General features: G+C 64.0%; 2 protein-coding genes across 10 annotated transcripts in view; both read left to right on the top strand.

Moving 5' to 3' along the window:
• The window catches only part of RTEL1 (regulator of telomere elongation helicase 1), a 36,147-nt gene extending 21,298 nt beyond the window's left edge, over window positions 1–14,849 (top strand). The window contains exons 15-36 of one of the 9 annotated variants that reach the window (XM_058562271.1): window positions 3,525–3,599; window positions 3,994–4,075; window positions 6,145–6,277; window positions 6,386–6,499; window positions 6,558–6,616; window positions 6,793–6,878; window positions 7,043–7,120; window positions 7,548–7,625; window positions 8,063–8,209; window positions 8,290–8,408; window positions 8,570–8,693; window positions 8,783–8,930; window positions 9,113–9,270; window positions 9,918–10,013; window positions 11,698–11,896; window positions 12,098–12,238; window positions 12,942–13,058; window positions 13,272–13,505; window positions 13,603–13,752; window positions 13,864–13,998; window positions 14,087–14,190; window positions 14,318–14,849. In XM_058562271.1, coding sequence (XP_058418254.1) covers window positions 3,525–3,599; window positions 3,994–4,075; window positions 6,145–6,277; window positions 6,386–6,499; window positions 6,558–6,616; window positions 6,793–6,878; window positions 7,043–7,120; window positions 7,548–7,625; window positions 8,063–8,209; window positions 8,290–8,408; window positions 8,570–8,693; window positions 8,783–8,930; window positions 9,113–9,270; window positions 9,918–10,013; window positions 11,698–11,896; window positions 12,098–12,238; window positions 12,942–13,058; window positions 13,272–13,505; window positions 13,603–13,752; window positions 13,864–13,998; window positions 14,087–14,190; window positions 14,318–14,398 — 2,658 coding nt within the window. In that variant the 3' untranslated portion in view covers window positions 14,399–14,849. Of the gene's footprint in view, window positions 1–3,524; window positions 3,600–3,993; window positions 4,076–6,144; window positions 6,278–6,385; window positions 6,500–6,557; window positions 6,617–6,792; window positions 6,879–7,042; window positions 7,121–7,547; window positions 7,626–8,062; window positions 8,210–8,289; window positions 8,409–8,569; window positions 8,931–9,112; window positions 9,271–9,917; window positions 10,014–11,694; window positions 11,897–12,097; window positions 12,239–12,941; window positions 13,059–13,271; window positions 13,506–13,602; window positions 13,753–13,863; window positions 13,999–14,086; window positions 14,191–14,317 lie in introns of all 9 variants that reach the window. The other 8 variants (XM_058562273.1, XM_058562270.1, XM_058562276.1 and 5 more) reach the window with 8 other exon arrangements.
• A 66-nt stretch (window positions 14,850–14,915) lies between these two features.
• Window positions 14,916–17,049, top strand: TNFRSF6B (TNF receptor superfamily member 6b). Its single transcript, XM_058562280.1, has 3 exons — window positions 14,916–15,770; window positions 15,905–16,108; window positions 16,626–17,049. The coding sequence occupies exons 1-3, from the start codon at window positions 15,353–15,355 to the stop codon at window positions 16,910–16,912; spliced, it is 909 nt and encodes a 302-aa protein (XP_058418263.1). The 5' UTR covers window positions 14,916–15,352; the 3' UTR covers window positions 16,913–17,049.
• Window positions 17,050–17,835: the final 786 nt, after the last annotated feature.

The following is a 17,835-nucleotide window of genomic DNA, read 5'->3' as shown; positions in this document are numbered from 1 at the left end:
TCCCTGCCCAGGCCACAGTGGGGACGTCACAGGCCTCAGGGCTGCTGGACACGCCCCTTCCTGCCCCTCACAGTGTTGACCTTGGGCCCAGCTGAGCCATTTCCTCAGCTCAAGTGGATGGGCCAGGGCCCATTTCCCTCTGTTGGGAGGCTGCCCGGCTGGCTGCTCAGGGCCAGCGCTGTTTTCAGGCGCTTGGGCCCCTCTTGCACCTCGCTAGGCCTTTCTAAAAAGGACCCTCAGTGGCCGTGGGTCCTTGGTGAAACCGAGGCACAGGAGGCCCCATGCCACGTGGTGCTGTGTGCGCCGCCTCCTGGGCACTTCTGCCCACACTGCACATCCAGGCCAGGTGGCCGGGGCACTCGAGGTTGCAGGGCCTGCTGGGGGCGCGTCTGGCTGTGTGTGGCCTCAAGGGGTCAAGGGCCCTGGGTCCACACCCAGCCTTGTTCACAGTGTGGCTGCTCTGTGTCCGTGCTGCTGGACACGGGAGGTCTGGTGATGGGTGGGTGGGTGGGGAGGAGCCAGGAGGGGTGAAGCTGCAGCCCAGGGAGAGCCAGGTGCGGCTTCTCCTCACAGACCAGGTGCAGACCCTGGGCCAGGGGCCTGGGCTCCAGCCGCCTGCCCACAGCCTGCTCTGGCCTTCACCCCCGGGAGCTCAGTCTCCTCGTCTGTGGAGTAGGGCCGGGCTGAAAAGCAGTGAGTTACACGGCGGGAGGAATGTTCCAACGCATTGTGCTGGAGGGCCAGGCTCTGCCCCAGTGTCCTACCAGCACTTCTCTGAGGGGGCAGCTGGTGTCCACGACCTGGCGTGACTGCTGGGTCTCTGAGCAGCCCCGACCCCTCTGTCTGCAGTTCCCAGCTGCGCTTGCTGCCCTGTCTTGGGGCTCCTGCCCCTGCCAGGTGGGCCTATCCCTCCAGGCCACCCTCTGCTGGTTCTCCCCGCTGCTCCCCTCACGGGTCCCTGCAGATGAGCAGGCCAGTGCGCCAGCGGCCGCTGTCCCCTGCCCAGGTGCCTCGGCCCTGAGGCGGCCCCACAGCGCTCCCAGCGCTCCATCCCAGGCCTGCGCAGCCCCCTCCCTCTCTGGATGCCCATTTATGGAGCAGGTTTCTCCCCTCCAGGTTCTCTGGAGCCCAAACACCACTCACCCCATTGGTTTGGAATTTCCTTTGACTGCATCCCCTGCCTGCCTGGGGTTGCCTGCGGGCCGGATTCGCATGTGGCCTGTCTCCTGCAGCTGGAGGAAGAAGTGTGACCGGGCAGCTGCTCATCCCACAGCTGATTCCTGGGCACCCGCAGGTGCTGGCGTGGGGCAGCCCTGTGGGAACACAGGTGTGCTGGGCGGGTGTAGACAGGGTCACAGTATGCTCTGGCCGGGCCTCGTGGAGTGGTGGGCTGGCCAGACAGGCAGCCTGTGGTGAATACACGAGAAGCTCAGGGCTGCAGCTCGAGACCCCCAGCCAGGCTGGAGAGACTGCATTTCTTCAAACTCACAGCCCCTGTTTGTGTAAGAGAGAGAGTCTTCCAGGAGGACAACACAGGCCTCAGGGGACAGGGCGCAGGCGGAGACGGAGGGAGCCCCTGCGATGGCGTGAGACCCGCTCGTCTGCTGAACTGGCCCCGATGGGAAGCTGGCGGTCCCGGCTGCTGCGGGGCCACACGTGCTGCCCTGCGTGGCCTGGCCGCAGTTCCAGTGGGCATCAGGCAGGACGAGGTGCCTGCCGAGCCGCACAGACAGTGCTGCGTGTAGAGGAGGGCAGACAGCAGTGACAGGTGCTGCCAGGGAGGTCACTGCTGGGTGAGGAAGCTGGCCGTCGTCTAAACTCCACCCATCCCTCGTGGCGGCCTCTGGCTCTGTGGTGAAGTCCAGCGTGTATTTCCGTCCCTGCAGGTGGATACTTGGTAAATGCAAGGCCAGGCATTTGGCTGCCTGGGCAGTGCAAATGGCTTTTGAAGCTCCTGTCACTTTCAGTGCTCATTGCGGGCCACACCATCCGTGGGCCACACTCCGGGCAGCGCCGTGCACCCACGCGCACATGGACATGGTGTGCTACAGCCGCCTCCAGGCTGTGCCCGGTGCTGCACTGCACTCTCCCACCTGCGTGCCTCGGGGTGTCCCGGCCGCGCTGCCAGGTGCCCACTTTCCTCCACCGCGGGGGTTCTTAGGACTCGGGGTATCAGTCCATGCAAAGGGCACACACTTCCACTGTCTCCTCCGGTCTTCTGTTTTTATGAAGGGCTTGGGGGGATGAGGCTTTGAATTGTCGGCTCACGTTTCTCCTGCTCCCTCATGCCTGAGGCGGCCTGAGGCTCCGGCCCACGGTGATAACCTGCTCCTCTGCTTTCACAACATGGAGCAGAGGGATGCAGCTTCTGCTGTAGCTTCTGACCCAGCTGATGTCTCCTGAGAGTGATGTGAGGGCAGATGTGATTTCATTTTTCCCGACACAATAAACCAGTTGGTGAGCGTCGCTGACACACAGCCGGCCCCCAACTCTACCGCATGGGCGCCTGCTCCGTTGGCTCGTTCACTGCTTGGGTTCATTTGCGATGGTTTGTGAGGGGTTTTGATATCAGCCAGAACAAAGTCCTCCTCATGGTTCCTTTAAAATGTGTCTTGGCATTTTCTCCTCGGGTGAATTTCAGAGTCAGCTTGTTCACATTGTGAGAATCCTGTGGTTTTGACCGGGATGTAGTGGACTTCTCGGTTATTTTGGGGAGAGCCAGCAACTTTATGATGCAACAGTGTGTCTCTCCAGACCGCCCAGGTCTCTGTGTTCTCCAGGGAGGTTGTACCGTCTGCGTTCTAGAGGAAGTGAAGTGCGTTTCTCCATTTATTTCCAGTTTCGTGTACTTTCTGTTGCTATTATGACAGGGGTCTTTTTAACCCCTCAGTGCTTGTAGTAAGAAACCTATTGTTTTCATCTGTTGGTCTTGTGTGAAGCTATCTTATTAAATTTTCCTTTTAGTTCTAGAAGTTTCTCACTGGGTTTTCTTGGATTTTCTAAGTAGATAGTTGTATCGTTTGTAACATCCAGTGCTTTGTACCTTCTTCCCCAGTGTTGGTCCTTCTTTGCTTTTTCTTGGCTTGTTGCATTGGCTAAGAGTCCAATTCTGTTTGTTTGACTTAGGGATCCTGTTACTTATGGGAGTAAACTAGGTTCCCCTCCCCCGGCTCCCTAACCCAGCCCCTGGGGGTCAGAGGGGAGAGGACAGCTGCTCCCTGGGCTTGGTCCCTGTGAGGACATGTGGACCAGCTGCCAAGGACAGGGCTCTGCAGGGTGGCTGCATCTCCAGTGTGGTAGGGTCCTCAAGGGGAGGGGACAGGCCCGGTGAGCTCGTGCCCCTTGGCCTGGAGCTCCTCTCCGGGGATGCTGTCGGCTCAAAGGCAGGGACAGGTCAAGGTGATGCCCTGAGCGTCCACCTGTCTTTCTGTGCGTGGGGGTGACTTGGCAGGAGCGGCAATCTCTGGTGTGTCCCGTGTGACCGGCGTGTCCTGCTGACTTTATCCCTCACCTTTGCCTTCCAGATCGTGTTCAGCATGGACCCTGCCGAGGGTGGCCCCAGGTCCATGGTGGGGCCAGGCATCTCTCAGTCCTACAAGGTGGGGGCCACCTCTAGATACGGGGCTCCCAGGTGGGGGTCTCAGCCCTACAACGTGGGGGCCACCTCTGGATGCAGGGCTCCCAGGTTGGAGTCTCAGCCCTGCAAGGTGGGGGCCGCCTCTGGATGCGGGGCTCCCGGGTGTGGGTCTCAGCCCTACAAGGTGGGGGCCGCCTCTGGATGCGGGACTCCCGAGTGGGGGTCTCAGCCCTACAAGGTGGGGGCCGCCTCTGGATGCGGGGCTCCCGGGTGGGGATCTCAGCCCTACAAGGTGGGGGCCACCTCTGGATGTGGGGCTCCCGGGTGGGGGTCTCAGCCCTACAAGGTGGGGGCCGCCTCCATGACACAGGGCTGTCGCGCTGGGCCTCAGGACACCTGTCCATTCGCCCCTCCAGGTGCACATCCACCCTGACACCAGTCACCGGAGGACGGCTCAGCGGTCAGATGTCTGGAGCACCACAGCGGCCGGAAAGCAAGGTGCAGATCCTCAGGGGCCAGGACACGCTCCCTTGCTTGACCTCAGTGTGGCGCCACGACCAGCTGTGGGTCTCCAGGCGGCTATTGGTCCAGGCCGACTTCTCTGAGTCCAGCCCTCTCCAAGTGACTTCTCCATTCACCCTCTGAAAGTCAGAGCTGTCAGAGCTAGAAAGACCTCAGAGGAGGCCCGATGGCACAAGGCCTCCCCAGGGTTGCTCCATGGGTGTCCGCCAAGCCAGGCCACGGCCAGGCTTCCTGCCCCCCTGCTGACGTTTCCGTAAGAGGTTGGCCCACAGCTCCCCTGACAGCACACAGGACGGCCCCGGCACGTCCATGTCAGCACAGACGTGCTGCTTTCATGCTTCATCCAACCCAGCGGACAGACTCGGGGCAGGCTCGGCCGAGGCCACTCCTCAGGCCTTAGGGTCGCGTCTGAGGGGCCCGCTGGCCGATGGTCACTGAAGTCCCTCTGGTGCCGGCCCTGTTGCTCTGACACCCACTGTGAGCTCAGGCCCAGCCCTGTGTTCTGGAGCTGGGGACACTCGAGGACAGGATCTGAGCCAGGCACACTGTGGCTGTTGTGTGGGGCCGGCCTGTCCTGGCCGAGGTGCATGTGCCTGTGGTGTCTGGCCCTGGCCAGTGTCCTGGCTGCCCCAGGCAGAGCTTATTACCCCTCTCAACTCGGCCTTTTGGGTGGGGTTTGCAGCCCAACACATCCAGGCAAGCCCCTAGCCCTGCCAGCACACCCCCTTCTAGACTCTCCAGGCCCTCTTTGAGCCCCGCCCTTCCTCCAGCTGCCGTCCCCACGGAGCTGAGAGGGAAAGAAGGGCTGGGAGCGTGGGCAAGTGAGCACTGAGCAAGAGGCCCGCATTGTGCCCTCAGCAGGTCACTCAGCCTCTGAGCAGGAAGGGGCTTCCGTGAGAGTTGGGGAGACCAGTGCTCCCCTCACATGGCATTCATGTGGTCACAGGAGGCAGTCTGTGCCTTGGGCCAGGGCCCAATGTCTCCCTCCACATCCGCCGCCTCTCCCTACGGGGCCAGGGGTTAACGCTGGTGGGGTGTGCAGGTACTGAGGGTAAGTGGGGTGTGGTACCCCTGTGTTCCGTGTTCCTCTGAGAGCATGTGAATTCTCAGAAATAGCCACTCCCTGGGGTGGGTGTTTATAGGAAATTAGTTCATCTTTGGCCTTACTGGGAAGCTAGGGGGGTATATGAGCAAGGGGTCAGGTGGGGGCGGGGACCTGGGCCTTACCTGGAGAAGCCCGTGCTCTGGGGTCCCTAGGCCCCTCGTTGCAGGCCTGGCCCGGGACAATGCAGGCTGCTCCCACTGCCGCGGTCCTCCCCTCAGAGAGCAGATCCCATCCTGAAGGTGGAAACGGCTTCTCTGGCTCCAGAAAGGAGTTTGTTCTTTTCTGGAGAAGTCCCTGCTAAGCTGTGACCTAGTCTTGACTTTAGAGTCATTCCACTTGTGCTGTTTGAATTTCCTAAGCTTCCAGTGCGGCTGGGAGCGAGTAGGAGGCAGGAATGTCTGCCCCGTTGGGGCCGTGCCCTGGTGTTCTCCCCGCATGGCCAGGCACTTGTAGGAGCTGCCCACTCCCTGTGAATGTGGCCTCGTTGGCTGTGGCGTCACTGCGGGCTTCCTGCCTCCTGGGGACATGGGCTTGTGCCCCCTCTTGCACAGTCCTGCCTGAGCATTGGGGGCTGGGCTCTGGTCCTTCCCCGAGTGTGCTTTGGCCGGGGCTCATGTGCTCTTTGCACCCTGAGCCTCGCAGCAGTCTCTGGAAGTCTGGGGTTGGGGTCGGCTGGCCTCTCTGGAGGTGACCCTAGCATCTGCCACGGGGGCTGTTCTGGGTTTGCTTCCTGCTCCCGGGACCCTTTAGGGGAGGACCCCTGCTTGCACACTCAGCTCAGGGCTCAGGCAGGCCTCCTCGATCAGACATGTGCATGTGGGCCACGGGGCCCAGCACCTGCCTGTGGAAGAGAGACGCGAGGATGGTGGTCGGGGAGGCCGCCATGAGGCCTCTCTGTGGGGTGTCCCCGCATCCCGGCCTCATGCTCGTCACCCCTCAGGGAAGGTGCTCAGCTACTGGTGCTTCAGCCCAGGTCACAGCATGCGTGAGCTGATCCGCCAGGGTGTCCGCACCCTCATCCTCACCAGCGGCACGCTGGCCCCCGTGTCCTCCTTCGCCCTGGAGATGCAGATGTAAGGGTTGCCCTGTGCTCCCGGGGTCCCAAGGTCACCCCCCCTGCCTTGGGCCAGGGATTCAGGACCTCACGGGGGCCACTCCTGCCTCCCTCTCACCGCCTCCAGCCCTTTCCCAGTCTGCCTGGAGAACCCACACGTCATCGACAAGCACCAGATCTGGGTGGGAGTCGTCCCCAAAGGCCCAGACGGAGCCCAGCTGAGCTCCGCATTTGACAAACGGTAGGGGCCTGGTGGGCAGGGAGGGGCGGGCGGAGCACTGGGACCCTCACGGCAGCAGCCTCCTGACTTTGTGCAGGTTCTCTGACACATGCTTGGCCTCCCTGGGGAAGGCGCTAGGTGAGTGTCCACCGGAGCCCTTTGCCCTGGGCTGGCCCATCCTGGGCCCCCGACCCATTCCGTGGCATCTGGGGAGCCCTCTCTTGCCCTCCAGTCATGGTCCCTGCCCTCCCTGGGGAGCCGGGGGGCCCTGTGCGGATGCCCCTTCCCGCTGACCAAGGTTGCGGCACTTCCAGGCAACATCGCCCGCGTGGTCCCCCATGGGCTCCTGGTCTTCTTCCCTTCCTACCCCGTCATGGAGAAGAGCCTGGAGTTCTGGCGGGTGCGTCTCTCCTCCGCATGTCCTCCTGGGGGTGGGAGAGGAGCCCCCAACGTCCAAGTGTCTGGCAGGGCCTTTGTCTGAGCTGGCAAAGGTGGCTGCAGAGCCGCCCTCAGCCTGCCAGATCTGCCGGCTTGATGGCATCCTCACCCCACCTCCTCCCACAGGCCCGGGACTTGGTCAGGAAGCTGGAGGCCCTGAAGCCTGTGTTTGTGGAGCCGAGGCGCAAAGGCGGCTTGTCAGAGGTCCGAGCTCACTGGGCTCCACTGCCTCTCAGCTGCTCCAGGCTGGCCGCGTCCCTGACCAGGGGCTCTGGCCAGCTCCAGGCTGTGTGCCTGGCTGAGGTCTTGCCTGGCCTGGCACGTCGCCTTTTAGAAAGTTTGGGCATGGGGGCCGATAGCAGCAGGCCCTCGCGTCTGAGGGGCTGGCAGGGAAGCGGGGCTCCCTTGACCCCAGCCCTGGGTCCCCGTTTTCTGGGAAACACCAAGCAGGCTCTGGGTGCTGGGTACAGGTCAGCCTGGGAACCTGTGTCATGAAGGAGCTTCCAGAACCCTGCTGGCCCACCTCACAGCTGGGGCAGTCCATCGTCTCGGAGGCTGAGACCTGGGGTCTTGCTTCTGGAGATGGAAGGGGCTGGGGCCAGGGCTCCAGCTGAGCAGCCTCTCCTTCTAGGTAATGGATGCTTACTACACGACAGTTGCCTCCTCTGGGTCCAGCGGGGCTGCCTTCCTGGCTGTGTGCCGGGGAAAGGTGAGGCCTCAAGGGTCCATCCAACACTCCCTGGCCTGCCTTCTCCCACCTGGTGCCTGTGCCTGAGGGAGCTTGTGGCTCTTGACCTGGGGGGGCTGCACCGTGGGAGGGACAGGCCAGTCCCCACCCTCAGGCCCCATGTCCAGCAAACACAGGAGGGCACAGCCCTATTATCCTGGCTGGGGCTGGCCCTGGGGCCCCACTCATGGGCCATTGGCAGGAAGGACGGAGGAGGTTCCGAGAATATGAGAAGTTGGTCGTGGCATTCTGGGAGCCACGGATCCAGGGAGGGCCTAACCCAAGGCTGGAGGTTTCTCCCACCCTGCCCATACTTGGGAGCCTGTGCCTGTGAGGGTCTTGGCGTGGAAAGATCCTTTGGGAAGGTCCCTGGGATCTTGTGCAGGAATCGGGGGAAAAAAGTTCCTATCATCCACCAGGTCAGTGAAGGGCTGGACTTTGCAGACACGAATGGCCGTGGTGTGATCGTCACAGGCCTCCCGTACCCTCCATGCATGGACCCCCGGGTTGTCCTCAAGATGCAGTTCCTGGATGAGATGAAGGGCCAGGGTGGGGCCAGGGGCCAGGTGAGGTGCCACAGGGCCGGGTTGGGGGGCAGGAAGAGCCCCAGGCCCCCATGAACGAGCCCTCATGACCGAGTCCCCAGCAGTTCCTTTCTGGGCGCGACTGGTACCGGCAGCAGGCGTCCAGGGCTGTGAACCAGGCCATCGGGCGGGTGATCCGGCATCGCCATGACTATGGGGCCGTCTTCCTCTGCGACCACAGGTGCAACCCCCTTCTGCCTGCACGAGGCCCCTGCCCTGCCACCTCTCAGTACCTGCTGTCCCGGGAGCAGGGACTGGCTCTCCCCTCGGCAAGTCTGAGCCCGGGAGGTGGGCTGTGGGGCAGGTGGGACTCCTGGGCTGATGGCCCTGCCACTCTGCTAGGTTCACCTTTGCAGACGCCAGAGCCCAGCTGCCCTCCTGGGTGCGCCCCTACGTCAGGGTGTACGACAGCTTCGGCCACGTCATCCGAGATGTGGCCCAGTTCTTCCGCATTGCTCAGAAAACCGTGAGTCCAGATGCCCAGCTGGCTGTGCCCTCGCCCTAGCCAGGGGAAGGGGCTGGGTAGGACCCCCCAACCACCTTGTGACTGTTCAGATGCCAGTGCCAGCCCCCCTGGCTGCTGCCCCGAGTCTGATTGAGGGAGAAGGCGCCAGCACAGTGATCATGTCGCCCAGCCCCCTGTCCACCAGGAAAGCCAGGAGTCTGGACGTGCACGTCCCTAGCCTGAGGCAGAGACCCACAGGTGCCTGTGGCCGGGTGACACGGCTGTGCGAGTCAGGGTGGGGGCTGCTTCCAGCAGGTTGGTGGCACGCTGGGCGCGATGAGCAGAGTGCCCTGCCAAGCCTAACTGTTGCTGGGGTGGTCTGGCTTGCCCCCCGCCTTCCCCCGTGGTGGGCCTCGCTGCCCACACTCATGGTCTTGCAGGATCGCCAGCAGTCGGGGATGCCGAGGGCAGCCTGTGTGTGGAGTATGAGCAGGAGCCGGTCCATGCCCAGCAGAGGCCCATGGGGCTGCTGGCCGCACTAGAACATAGCGAGCAGCTGGCCAGAGGGCCTGGGGATGAGGCCCTCCCCCAGGAGGAGGTGTGAGGGCTGGGGACCCTGGAGATGGACACAGATGCCCAGACCCTGCCCATCTGGCCTTGGGCACCTCCACACCCCTGTAAACCCCCTTGTCAAGTGGGCAGTTGGGGGTTTCAGCCCTCACCTGGCAGTGCTGTGTGCCCGGCACAGCCCCCCGGCCCTCAGCTGGCGCTCCTCCTACGTGCCCCTGTGGGTTCTCACTGAGTGATCAGTCTGACATGGTCCACTCAGGGTCCAGCGCCTGCTGTGCCTGAGGCTGGCCCTTTCCAGGCACCTGAGCTATGGGCAGGTCCTGGTCCTTCTGTCCCGGGGTCTTTGCCCAGAAGCCCATGATTTCCTTGGCCTGACCTGGAAATCCAGCGAGAGCTCCTTGCTTCCTGCTGGCCACCATTGCCCTTTCCCCTCCCTGTCCTGCTCTGCCCTGGAGTGAGCATCTTGTTCCCTTCCCACTGGTCCCCTCCAGTTACTACAAAGCCGCTTGCCCTGGACCTGCTCTCGCACTTTGCCCCTTGCAAGTCATGAGGAAGGCTGATGATGGGACTTGGGGAGAGGGCCCTTCTCTCCACCCTGTGGCCCAGGCACAGTGCCACATGGGGCTTTGGGGACCCTAAGGGCATGGGTCGGGACCACAGCTGTGTCGCCCTCAGGTACAACATCGCTCTACTTTGTCCCTCCCGAGTGAGAAGAGGCCTGCAGATGAGCAGAGAGGAGGGAGGAAGAAGATCAGGCTGGTCAGCGGTCAGGTGAGCTGCCCATGGAGTGTCTGGGGATGTGGTGGGAGCCACAGGCCAGGTGTGGCTCTCAGTGCCCTTGCCCGTGGCGGGTGGCCCCTGGCCAACCAAGAGTGTGAAGTTTGAGTGGGCCAAGCCTGCCCACTGTCCTAACTCAGCTGTCCCTGCATCAGGGACCCGGGGGCCCAGGGAAGTGAGCTGGCCAGGCATGGGGCGTGGTCTTCCAGGGTCCTCACGCAGGCACGGGAGTTGAGGGAGTGCAGCAGGGCCCGGGGCCCACTGCTACTCCCAAGGCCTGCTTCGCCCCCACCTTTGTTTCAGCTGGAATGTTTACAGCGAGTTCCAGACGCCCTGTGTCTTCAGACTCCCCTCCTAACGAGCTTGTTTGTCCTGACAGCTCCCTCTTCAGGGCCAGTTGTCTCTTCAGGGCCAGTTTTCCCTGCAGGGCCAGCGACCCCTCCGGGGACAGCTCCCTCTCCAGGGCTGGCTGTCGTCTTCCCTGCTGTCTCAGAGCTCCTTGTGCTCACTCGGTGCACCGGGACCCAGGACTGCCCGGGTCCCAAGTCTTTCATTTTCACTTTCTGTTTGGAGAGCATCTCGCACCTCCATGAAGCTCACAGAAACGGCACAGAGTTCCCACATGTCCTTCTGGCACAGCATCGGGCGGCACCCTCACCCATCTCAGGCCTCCTTCGCTTTTCTGAGGCCCTCGGCTTCTCCCCCACTTGGAGTGGCTCCCTCCACGCTTTGGAGTCATGCACCTTGTGGTCAGATTCGAGCCTTTCATTTTGTTGCTTTGTTTTTTGGGGAGAGCACCTTACGAGTGGCTAGTGGGGTCCACACAGCCCCAGGGGCTCCCTCCACGGAAGCTCTGCCTTCCTAGCTGGGTAGGAGTCAGGCCCCAGCCGTTTAGGCAGGTTTGGTGTGGGGCCTGCAGCTGCGCCGGCTCCCCAGGCAGGGTTGGGCTGAGCTCTTGGCACAAGTGTGGACGCTGACATGTCAGAGTATGGGGAAGGTCCGCGTTCCCAGCCTCAGAGGAAAGCAATTAAGAGCAAGTGAGTTACAGCCTGAGGCAGGAAGCCTCCGGAAAGCCCCGTGCGCCACTGCCTTTGTCCATCTCCGTTGGCTTCTGGGAAGATATGGGTGGTGCCCAGGGGACTGAGGTTGTCAGGAAGTAGGCTGGGTGCCAGGGGCCTGGGCCTCCGAGGGCTGAGCTGGATGGGGACTGGGGAGCCTGTCTGGTTTCCACACTTCCTTATGAGTCCAGCGTCAGGGCCTGGGGTGTGCAGCAGAAATGGGACATGGGGAGATTCGAGTCCCTGGTACATTGAGCAGCGTCCCTTGCTGTGAGCTGACCATTCTCCACGTCAGGAGTGTTGTGGCGGCTGCACCCTGCCGTGGGCGCGGGAGCCTGGCAAGCCGCGGGAGCTCCCAGTCCTGGGAGAGCAGACTGCGCTTTGCCCTGTGGCTGCTCTCGGAGGGCGTGCCCGTTGTAAACTGGAGCCACCACCTGTAAATTCTCTGCTGGCCTCTGGCTGCTGTCAGTGTGACCCCAGCCAGGCCAGCTAGGCCTGGGACTGGGCGTGCCCCATAGAGGCCGCCCTCCACAGGCAGCAGCCCCCACAGCAGCCTGCTGTCCCTGGGGACAGGAGTGTCGGTGCCGTCTGACAGGGGCACCTGGCCGTGTGTCCAGCAGGAGGGGCCGGCCGCCGGTGCACAGGCAGGCAGGGCCAAGCTGTTCATGGTGGCTGTGAAGCAGGCGCTGAGCCAGGCCAGTTTCGACACCTTCACCCGGGCCCTGCAGGACTACAAGGGCTCTGACGACTTCGAGGCCCTGGTGGCCTGCCTCCACCCCCTTTTTGCTGAGGACCCCAAGAAGCACAGCCTGCTCCGAGGTGCCCTGGCCTGTCCCCCCGGGGGCAGTGTTGCAGCCCTGGGGTGGGGGACAATGGAGGACACCGGGCAGGCCACCAGGGTCCACAGTTGTCCCTGCTCCCTGGAAGAGGCACGGGTGGGTGGCCCATGATCCCAGAGCTCCCAGCCTGGCGCAGTAGCTGTGGCGTGTGGAACCCACAAGCCCAACGCTCCCCCAACAGGCTTCTACCAGTTCGTGCGGCCTCACCACAAGCAGCAGTTTGAGAAGGTGTGCATCCAGCTGACAGGCCAAGGCTGCGGCTGCCAGCCGGAGCACAGCCTTCCCCGGAGGCAGCAGGCACGGCCAGCCCTGGACCCTAGCGGTGAGCTGGGCCCTACCCCTGGTCAGGACCCTCAAACTCAGACCCTGAGGGAGGGGTGCCACCCGGGGTCTTGGAGTGGGTCCTTACTTGGCCCAGCCTCCCTGTCCCCGTGGGGGCTGGCAGGAATCACTGCAGGGTGTGCCACGTGGGGTGGGGGGGGGTCCCCAGAGCATTCACGGCCTGGGCCTGGGGCTCCTGGGAGGACTTACACCTGGAGAATCGTGCATGCACTGGAGTCCTAGAGCCCTGTGCCCGCACTGTCTCCCTGGAGTGGACCCTACATCTCCAGAGCCTGGGAGCCTCTGTCCCCATTTGTTAGTGAGCAGCACATCCCGCCCCCCCCCCCCGCCGTTGGTGGTCTGTTCCCCGAGAACAGGTGTCACTGGGGGGGCAGAGGGTCTGGCTTAGGAAGACTCCCCCCTGCCCCCAGTGGAGGGCTTTCCAGCCTGAGAGTCACCCCTCCTTCTCCTGGGCTTGATGCCCACTGAAGTGCCGTTACGCCTGGTCCCCCAGTTAAGGGATGGGCGAAGTCCTGCCACTCCCAGCACTCAGCTAGTGGGAGTGCACAAATCAGGTCCTCCTTCCGTGGTCTGAGAAGAGTGAGGCCCAGTCTCCCCTTGGACAGGCCTGCCTCCTCCCCAGGGACCACTCTGGCCTCTTGGGAACCAGCTGGGTAGCTACTTGTGTCTCCATGTGTCTTCAGGAAGGAGGGAGCCTGACCCCAAACTGACCCTGTCCCAGGGCGCAGCCAGGCAGCTGGACCCCAGAGAACACCTGAACCAGGGCCGGCCCCACCTGACCTCCAGGCCGCCCTCTGCAGGTACCCCGACCCTGAAGAGGTTTCAGACCAGAGCCAGGAGCAGAGCTGAAGATCCCTGGGGGGAGGAGTCTCCTGGGGGCCTGCTCTGGTTCTGACCCCCAGAGTGAGGGAGGCCGATAGTGTGAAGGCTCCCCAGGAGTTCCCAGAAAGCCAGGTGGAGCTCTCTTGGCCTCTGGACCCCCGACGTGGTCTGAGACATTACCTCCCTACCAGGAGTCCCCAGCAGCTGTCCACAAGAGGGGTGTGGAGCCCCTGGAGCAGAGAAGCAGGGCCAGCCCACTGTGAGCGCCTACCTGGCCGATGCCCGCAGGGCCCTGGGGTCTGCAGGCTGCAGCCAGCTCCTGGCGGCGCTGACCACCTACAAACGGGACGATGACTTTGAGAAGGTGGTGGCTGTGGTGGCTGCGCTTACCACGGCAAGGCCGGAGGACTTGCCCCTGCTGCAGAGCAAGTGACCACGGAGTGGGGGGGGGGGGGGGCAGCGGGGGATTGGTTAGGCAGGGGGCCAGGCAGAGGGGCTGGGTCTGAGCAGGGCTTCTCACAGGGTTCAGCATGTTCGTGCGCCCACACCACAAGCAGCGCTTCCGGCAGACGTGTGCCGACCTGACTGGCCTGCCCACCCCAGGCACGGGCACCGAGTTGCCACGACCCGGGGAGGGGAGCCCCGCCATGCCTCCCAACCCCACTGGGCCAGGTAAGTGACTTGCCTGGAGCTCCCGCCACCCCCGCCTGTCCCCCCCGGAGCCCCACTCAGCCCCGCAGAGTGGGCAGCGGAGAAGCCCCTCAAACTCGCTTCTGTCTCCAGGTTCCTCACAGCCGGAGAAACCGGGGAAGACCCAGAGCAAGATCTCCTCCTTCCTTAGACAGAGGCCAGCAGGGGGTGCAGGGGCTCCCAGCCGTCCCCCTGGGGCCCCCCTCGGGCACGCACAGTCTGAGTGGGGTAGGTATCTGGGGGGCTGCAGGAACGGTTGGGAGTGGGGGACCGGCCTGAGCAGCAGGCCTCTAGTGCTCACGCAGCCCCCTTGCAGCAGGCTCCGCGTGCCCGGGCTGCGGGGTGGAGGACGCCGTCCTCTTCCAGTGCCCCTCCTGTGACTTCCACTGCTGCCGGGCCTGCTGGCGACGGCACCTCCAGGTCGGCAGCCCGACCCTGCGGACATGGCCCCATCCCCTGCGGACGCGGCCGGCCAGTGCCACCCCACCCAGTGGATGGAGGGGGCAGGTGGGCAGTGGTGTGTCCAGCACCCTCTGTGTCTCCACAGGGCTCTAGGACATGCCCGGCCTGCCACACTGCTGCCAGGAGACAGAGTGTCACGCAGGTCTTCTGGCCGGAGCCCCGGTGAATGTGGAGACCCTCATCCCTGCAGGCTCTGTGAAGGCTGAGGCCGCGCCACCCCAGACGCAGCTTGGACACTTGCCTGTGGTTGGGGGGTGGGCCAGGCCCAGCACAGCAACCCCTTGGCCAAGAGCCCACCGGACAGGGAGGCCAGTCCAGTGCCCCCAGGACACCCTGAGACTGCAGCAGGATCTGAGCCCGCGTGCGAGAAGCTCTGAAGCCACCTTGGGGTCTGGGGTGGGTCAGCTGGAAGGTGTTTCCAGATCTTTCCTTGGTTGCTGGCTTGTGGCTGGAGCCCCAGGGACTTCACAGCTGAGCCCACTATCAGGAAGGAGGGGGTGCCCTCTGCTCCCTCCTTAGGGGGACAGTCTTGGGGGCCTGTGCGTGAGCAGGGGTCCTGCTTTTAATCAGGTGACAGGGCTCTCCCTAATAAAGCTGCTGGCACTATTGGAATGCCATCTGCGCGGCTGGCCTTGGTGGTGGAGTTTGAGGGTGCCAGGAAGGAAGGATGGGGGCGTCTGCACAGGGTCCTCGTGAGGGTGGCCTGAACACTTTGTCCCAGCTTGGCTCAGCCTCTGTGACACCAGAAAGGTGCCAAGCCTAGATCCTCTTCCACCCCGGACGCCAGGCTTGGTCATTGGGTCATGAGCTGCCCTGGTGCTGGGGAGGGCGGTGTCCAGATTGGTGACAGCCCCTGAACTGGGCTCTTGATGGTGGGCAGCCGCGGAGGGAGGGGCCCCGGGTCTGTGACGCTGCCGAGAACTGGGTCAAAGCGTCGCCCCCGAGGTTGCCGACCCCTCCCCCAGGGGCGTGGCGAGGCCGGCCCATATAGACGCGGCCTCACGGCAGAGCCCGAGCGCGGGCGACAGCAGGTAGGGCGGGCGGCTGGGGACGGGGCGGCAGCTGTGCCCGCTCCAGGGCGCCCGGAGGCCGCAGCCACCGCTCCAGTGGGGAGAGGACCATGCGGGGACCCGAGCGGCCGGCGCTGACCCCGCCGGGGGCGCTGCCCGCGCTGCTACTGGCTCTAGCTGTGCGTGGGGCGGCAGCGGACACGCCCACGTACCCGTGGCGGGACGCGGAGACGCGGGAGTGGCTGGTGTGCGACCAGTGCCCCCCGGGCACCTTCGTGCAGCGGCCGTGCGGCCGGGACAGCCCCACGACGTGCGGCGCGTGCCCGCCGCGCCACTACACGCAGTTCTGGAACTACCTGGAGCGCTGCCGCTACTGCAACGTCATCTGCGGGGAGCGCGAGGAGGAGGCGCGGCCGTGCAGGGCCACCCACAACCGCGCCTGCCGCTGCCGCCCCGGCTTCTTCGCGCACGCCGGCTTCTGCCTGGAGCACGCGCCCTGCCCGCCCGGCGCCGGCGTGGCGGCCCCCGGTGGGTGCGGGGCCCGGGGCGGGGCGGGGGGGTGCCCCGAGGGGTGCGGGGCCCTGAGGGCGGCATGGGCGCTTCAGCCCGGCAAGGACGACACCCGGGCTCCACTTGACCCCGTCCTCCCCTTTCGTCCCCAGGCACCCCCAGCCAGAACACGCAGTGCCAGCCGTGTCCCCCGGGCACCTTTTCAGCCAGCAGGTCGAGCTCGGAGCAGTGCCAGCCGCACCGCAACTGCACGGCCCTGGGCCTGGCCCTCAACGTGCCGGGCTCCTCCTCCCACGATGCCCTGTGCACCAGCTGCACCGGCTTCCCACTCAGCACGCCCGATTTCAGGGGACCAGGTGACCCCAGGGGCCGGGGAACCAGCCTGTGCCCCTGCCCCCAGCTCTCAGGCCTGAGTCCAGCCCTGAGCATGAGTCATTTAGCTGGCTCCTGGGAAGGGCCTCCAGAAGCTTCATGGGGTCAAGGGGCCCCCCAACCCCCTAGCCCCACCTGGGGAGTCTTGGGGTGGCAGGGGTGGGCATTAGTGCTGGCAGGTGATGCTATTCTGCGCCCCCATCAACCCCGGATATAGGGAAACAGGCCCAGAGAGTTTGAACAGCTGTTGTGAGGTCACACAGCAGTGAAATGGCAGACCCTTTAGTGAGGCGTCTCATCCCTGGCCCCGGCACCCCCAGCCCCGTGCCTCCTGCAACCCCATCTTCCCCTTTCCTCCAGACTCCCCAGCAGTTTACACAACTCGCCCATTTGTTAGCGCAGAGCTTCTTCCTTTACTCTATGTCCTCCCCAGAGTCTGCGGGCTGACGACCCGTGCACTGGGACCTGACTGAGCCCCACCTCGCCCCAACCCTCCTGCAGGGACCGAGGAGTGTGAGCACGCCGTCATCGATTTCTTGGCTTTCCAGGACATCTCCTTCAAGAAGCTCCTGCGGCTGCAGCAGGCCCTGACAGGCTCCGGGGGACAGAGTCCGTCGACACTGAGGGAGGGCCGCGTGGCTTTGCAGCTGAAGCTGCGGCAGCAGCTCACGGAGCTCCGAAAGGCGCGGGCCGAGCCGCTGTTGACACGGCTGCTGCGGGCGCTGCGTGAGGCCAGGCTGCCTGGGCTGGAGCGCAACATCCGTGAGCGCTTCCTCCGGGTGCGCTGAGCACCCCCCTTTATTTATTCTACTCCCCGGCTGTGCCCCACCATGGGCATTGCCCCAAACCACACCAGAGGAGCCTTCTAAGCAGGCTCCTGTCAAGCTAACGGTTTATTTTTTATAAAGCCGTTTTGTAAAACTGAGTGAAGGGTCTGCTGGGAGCACAGTGGGGCACCTGGCAGGGGAGATATCGGGGCGGGTCATCCCGGTGCTTCTCAAGCTCTCAGGCTGCCAACGCTTCCTCTGGCTGCCCCGCCACCCGGAACAGATGGCCAGCGGGTGGCAGGTGTGCCCCTTCCAGCTGAGGGATGCAGCAGGCGTCACTGAGGCTCGCTCCGTAACCCCCCAAGTCACGCTCTCAGTGGTCAGGGCTGGCTAGTAATTATGGTGGAGGGCAGTGCAGAGGGGTAACACCAAGTCCAGCGGCCCTGGCTGTGGCACAGGACCCAGGCTGGACCGGCCAATTGCCAGCCTGTGTGCCCCACGCAGCCAGGAGACCTATCCCTCTCACCCTGCCCCTCCTTCGAGCTCCACCCGCTACCAACTTCGGGGATTTCCCAGGAGGAGAGGAACCAGACTTCCTCCTAGGCTGGTGCACCCCACACGCTTTCTGGGAAACAAGGCTTTTCCTTTCTGGGGCAGGCTCAGATGAGGGCTATACTGCTCTAGAGCTGCCTGGGAGACTCCCAGCCTTCCCCACAGGCTCTGGAGCCCCCTGCCTGACCCCCACAAGGGGCCCCAAGGGAGGAGCAGGACCTCCCCATGAGTCACCTCACCTGCAGCTGGGTCCCCACCCCCACCCTGACTCATCCCTTTCCCAGCAACTCCTCCTGGGCCCCCACCAGTGAGGGAGGGCAGGCTGGAGGGACCTGACCCTCCAACACAAAGCCACCAGACTTCTGACTACGGCCAGGCCATTTCCACAGAAG

Source organism: Diceros bicornis, chromosome 19 (genome assembly GCF_020826845.1).
Source record: "Diceros bicornis minor isolate mBicDic1 chromosome 19, mDicBic1.mat.cur, whole genome shotgun sequence".
Classification (NCBI taxonomy): Eukaryota; Metazoa; Chordata; class Mammalia; order Perissodactyla; family Rhinocerotidae; genus Diceros; species Diceros bicornis.
The sequence above is the reverse complement of the archived record's forward strand: the minus strand, read 5'-3'. Positions and strand labels throughout refer to the sequence as shown.

Bases quoted from the DNA above. Each gene is read 5' to 3' on its own strand.
- TNFRSF6B (XM_058562280.1), top strand. From the start codon at position 15,353: ATGCGGGGACCCGAGCGGCCGGCGCTGACCCCGCCGGGGGCGCTGCCC. The intron at 15,771-15,904 runs GTGGGTGCGGGG...TTTCGTCCCCAG, and splicing joins CGCCGGCGTGGCGGCCCCCG to GCACCCCCAGCCAGAACACG. The intron at 16,109-16,625 runs GTGACCCCAGGG...ACCCTCCTGCAG, and splicing joins GCCCGATTTCAGGGGACCAG to GGACCGAGGAGTGTGAGCAC.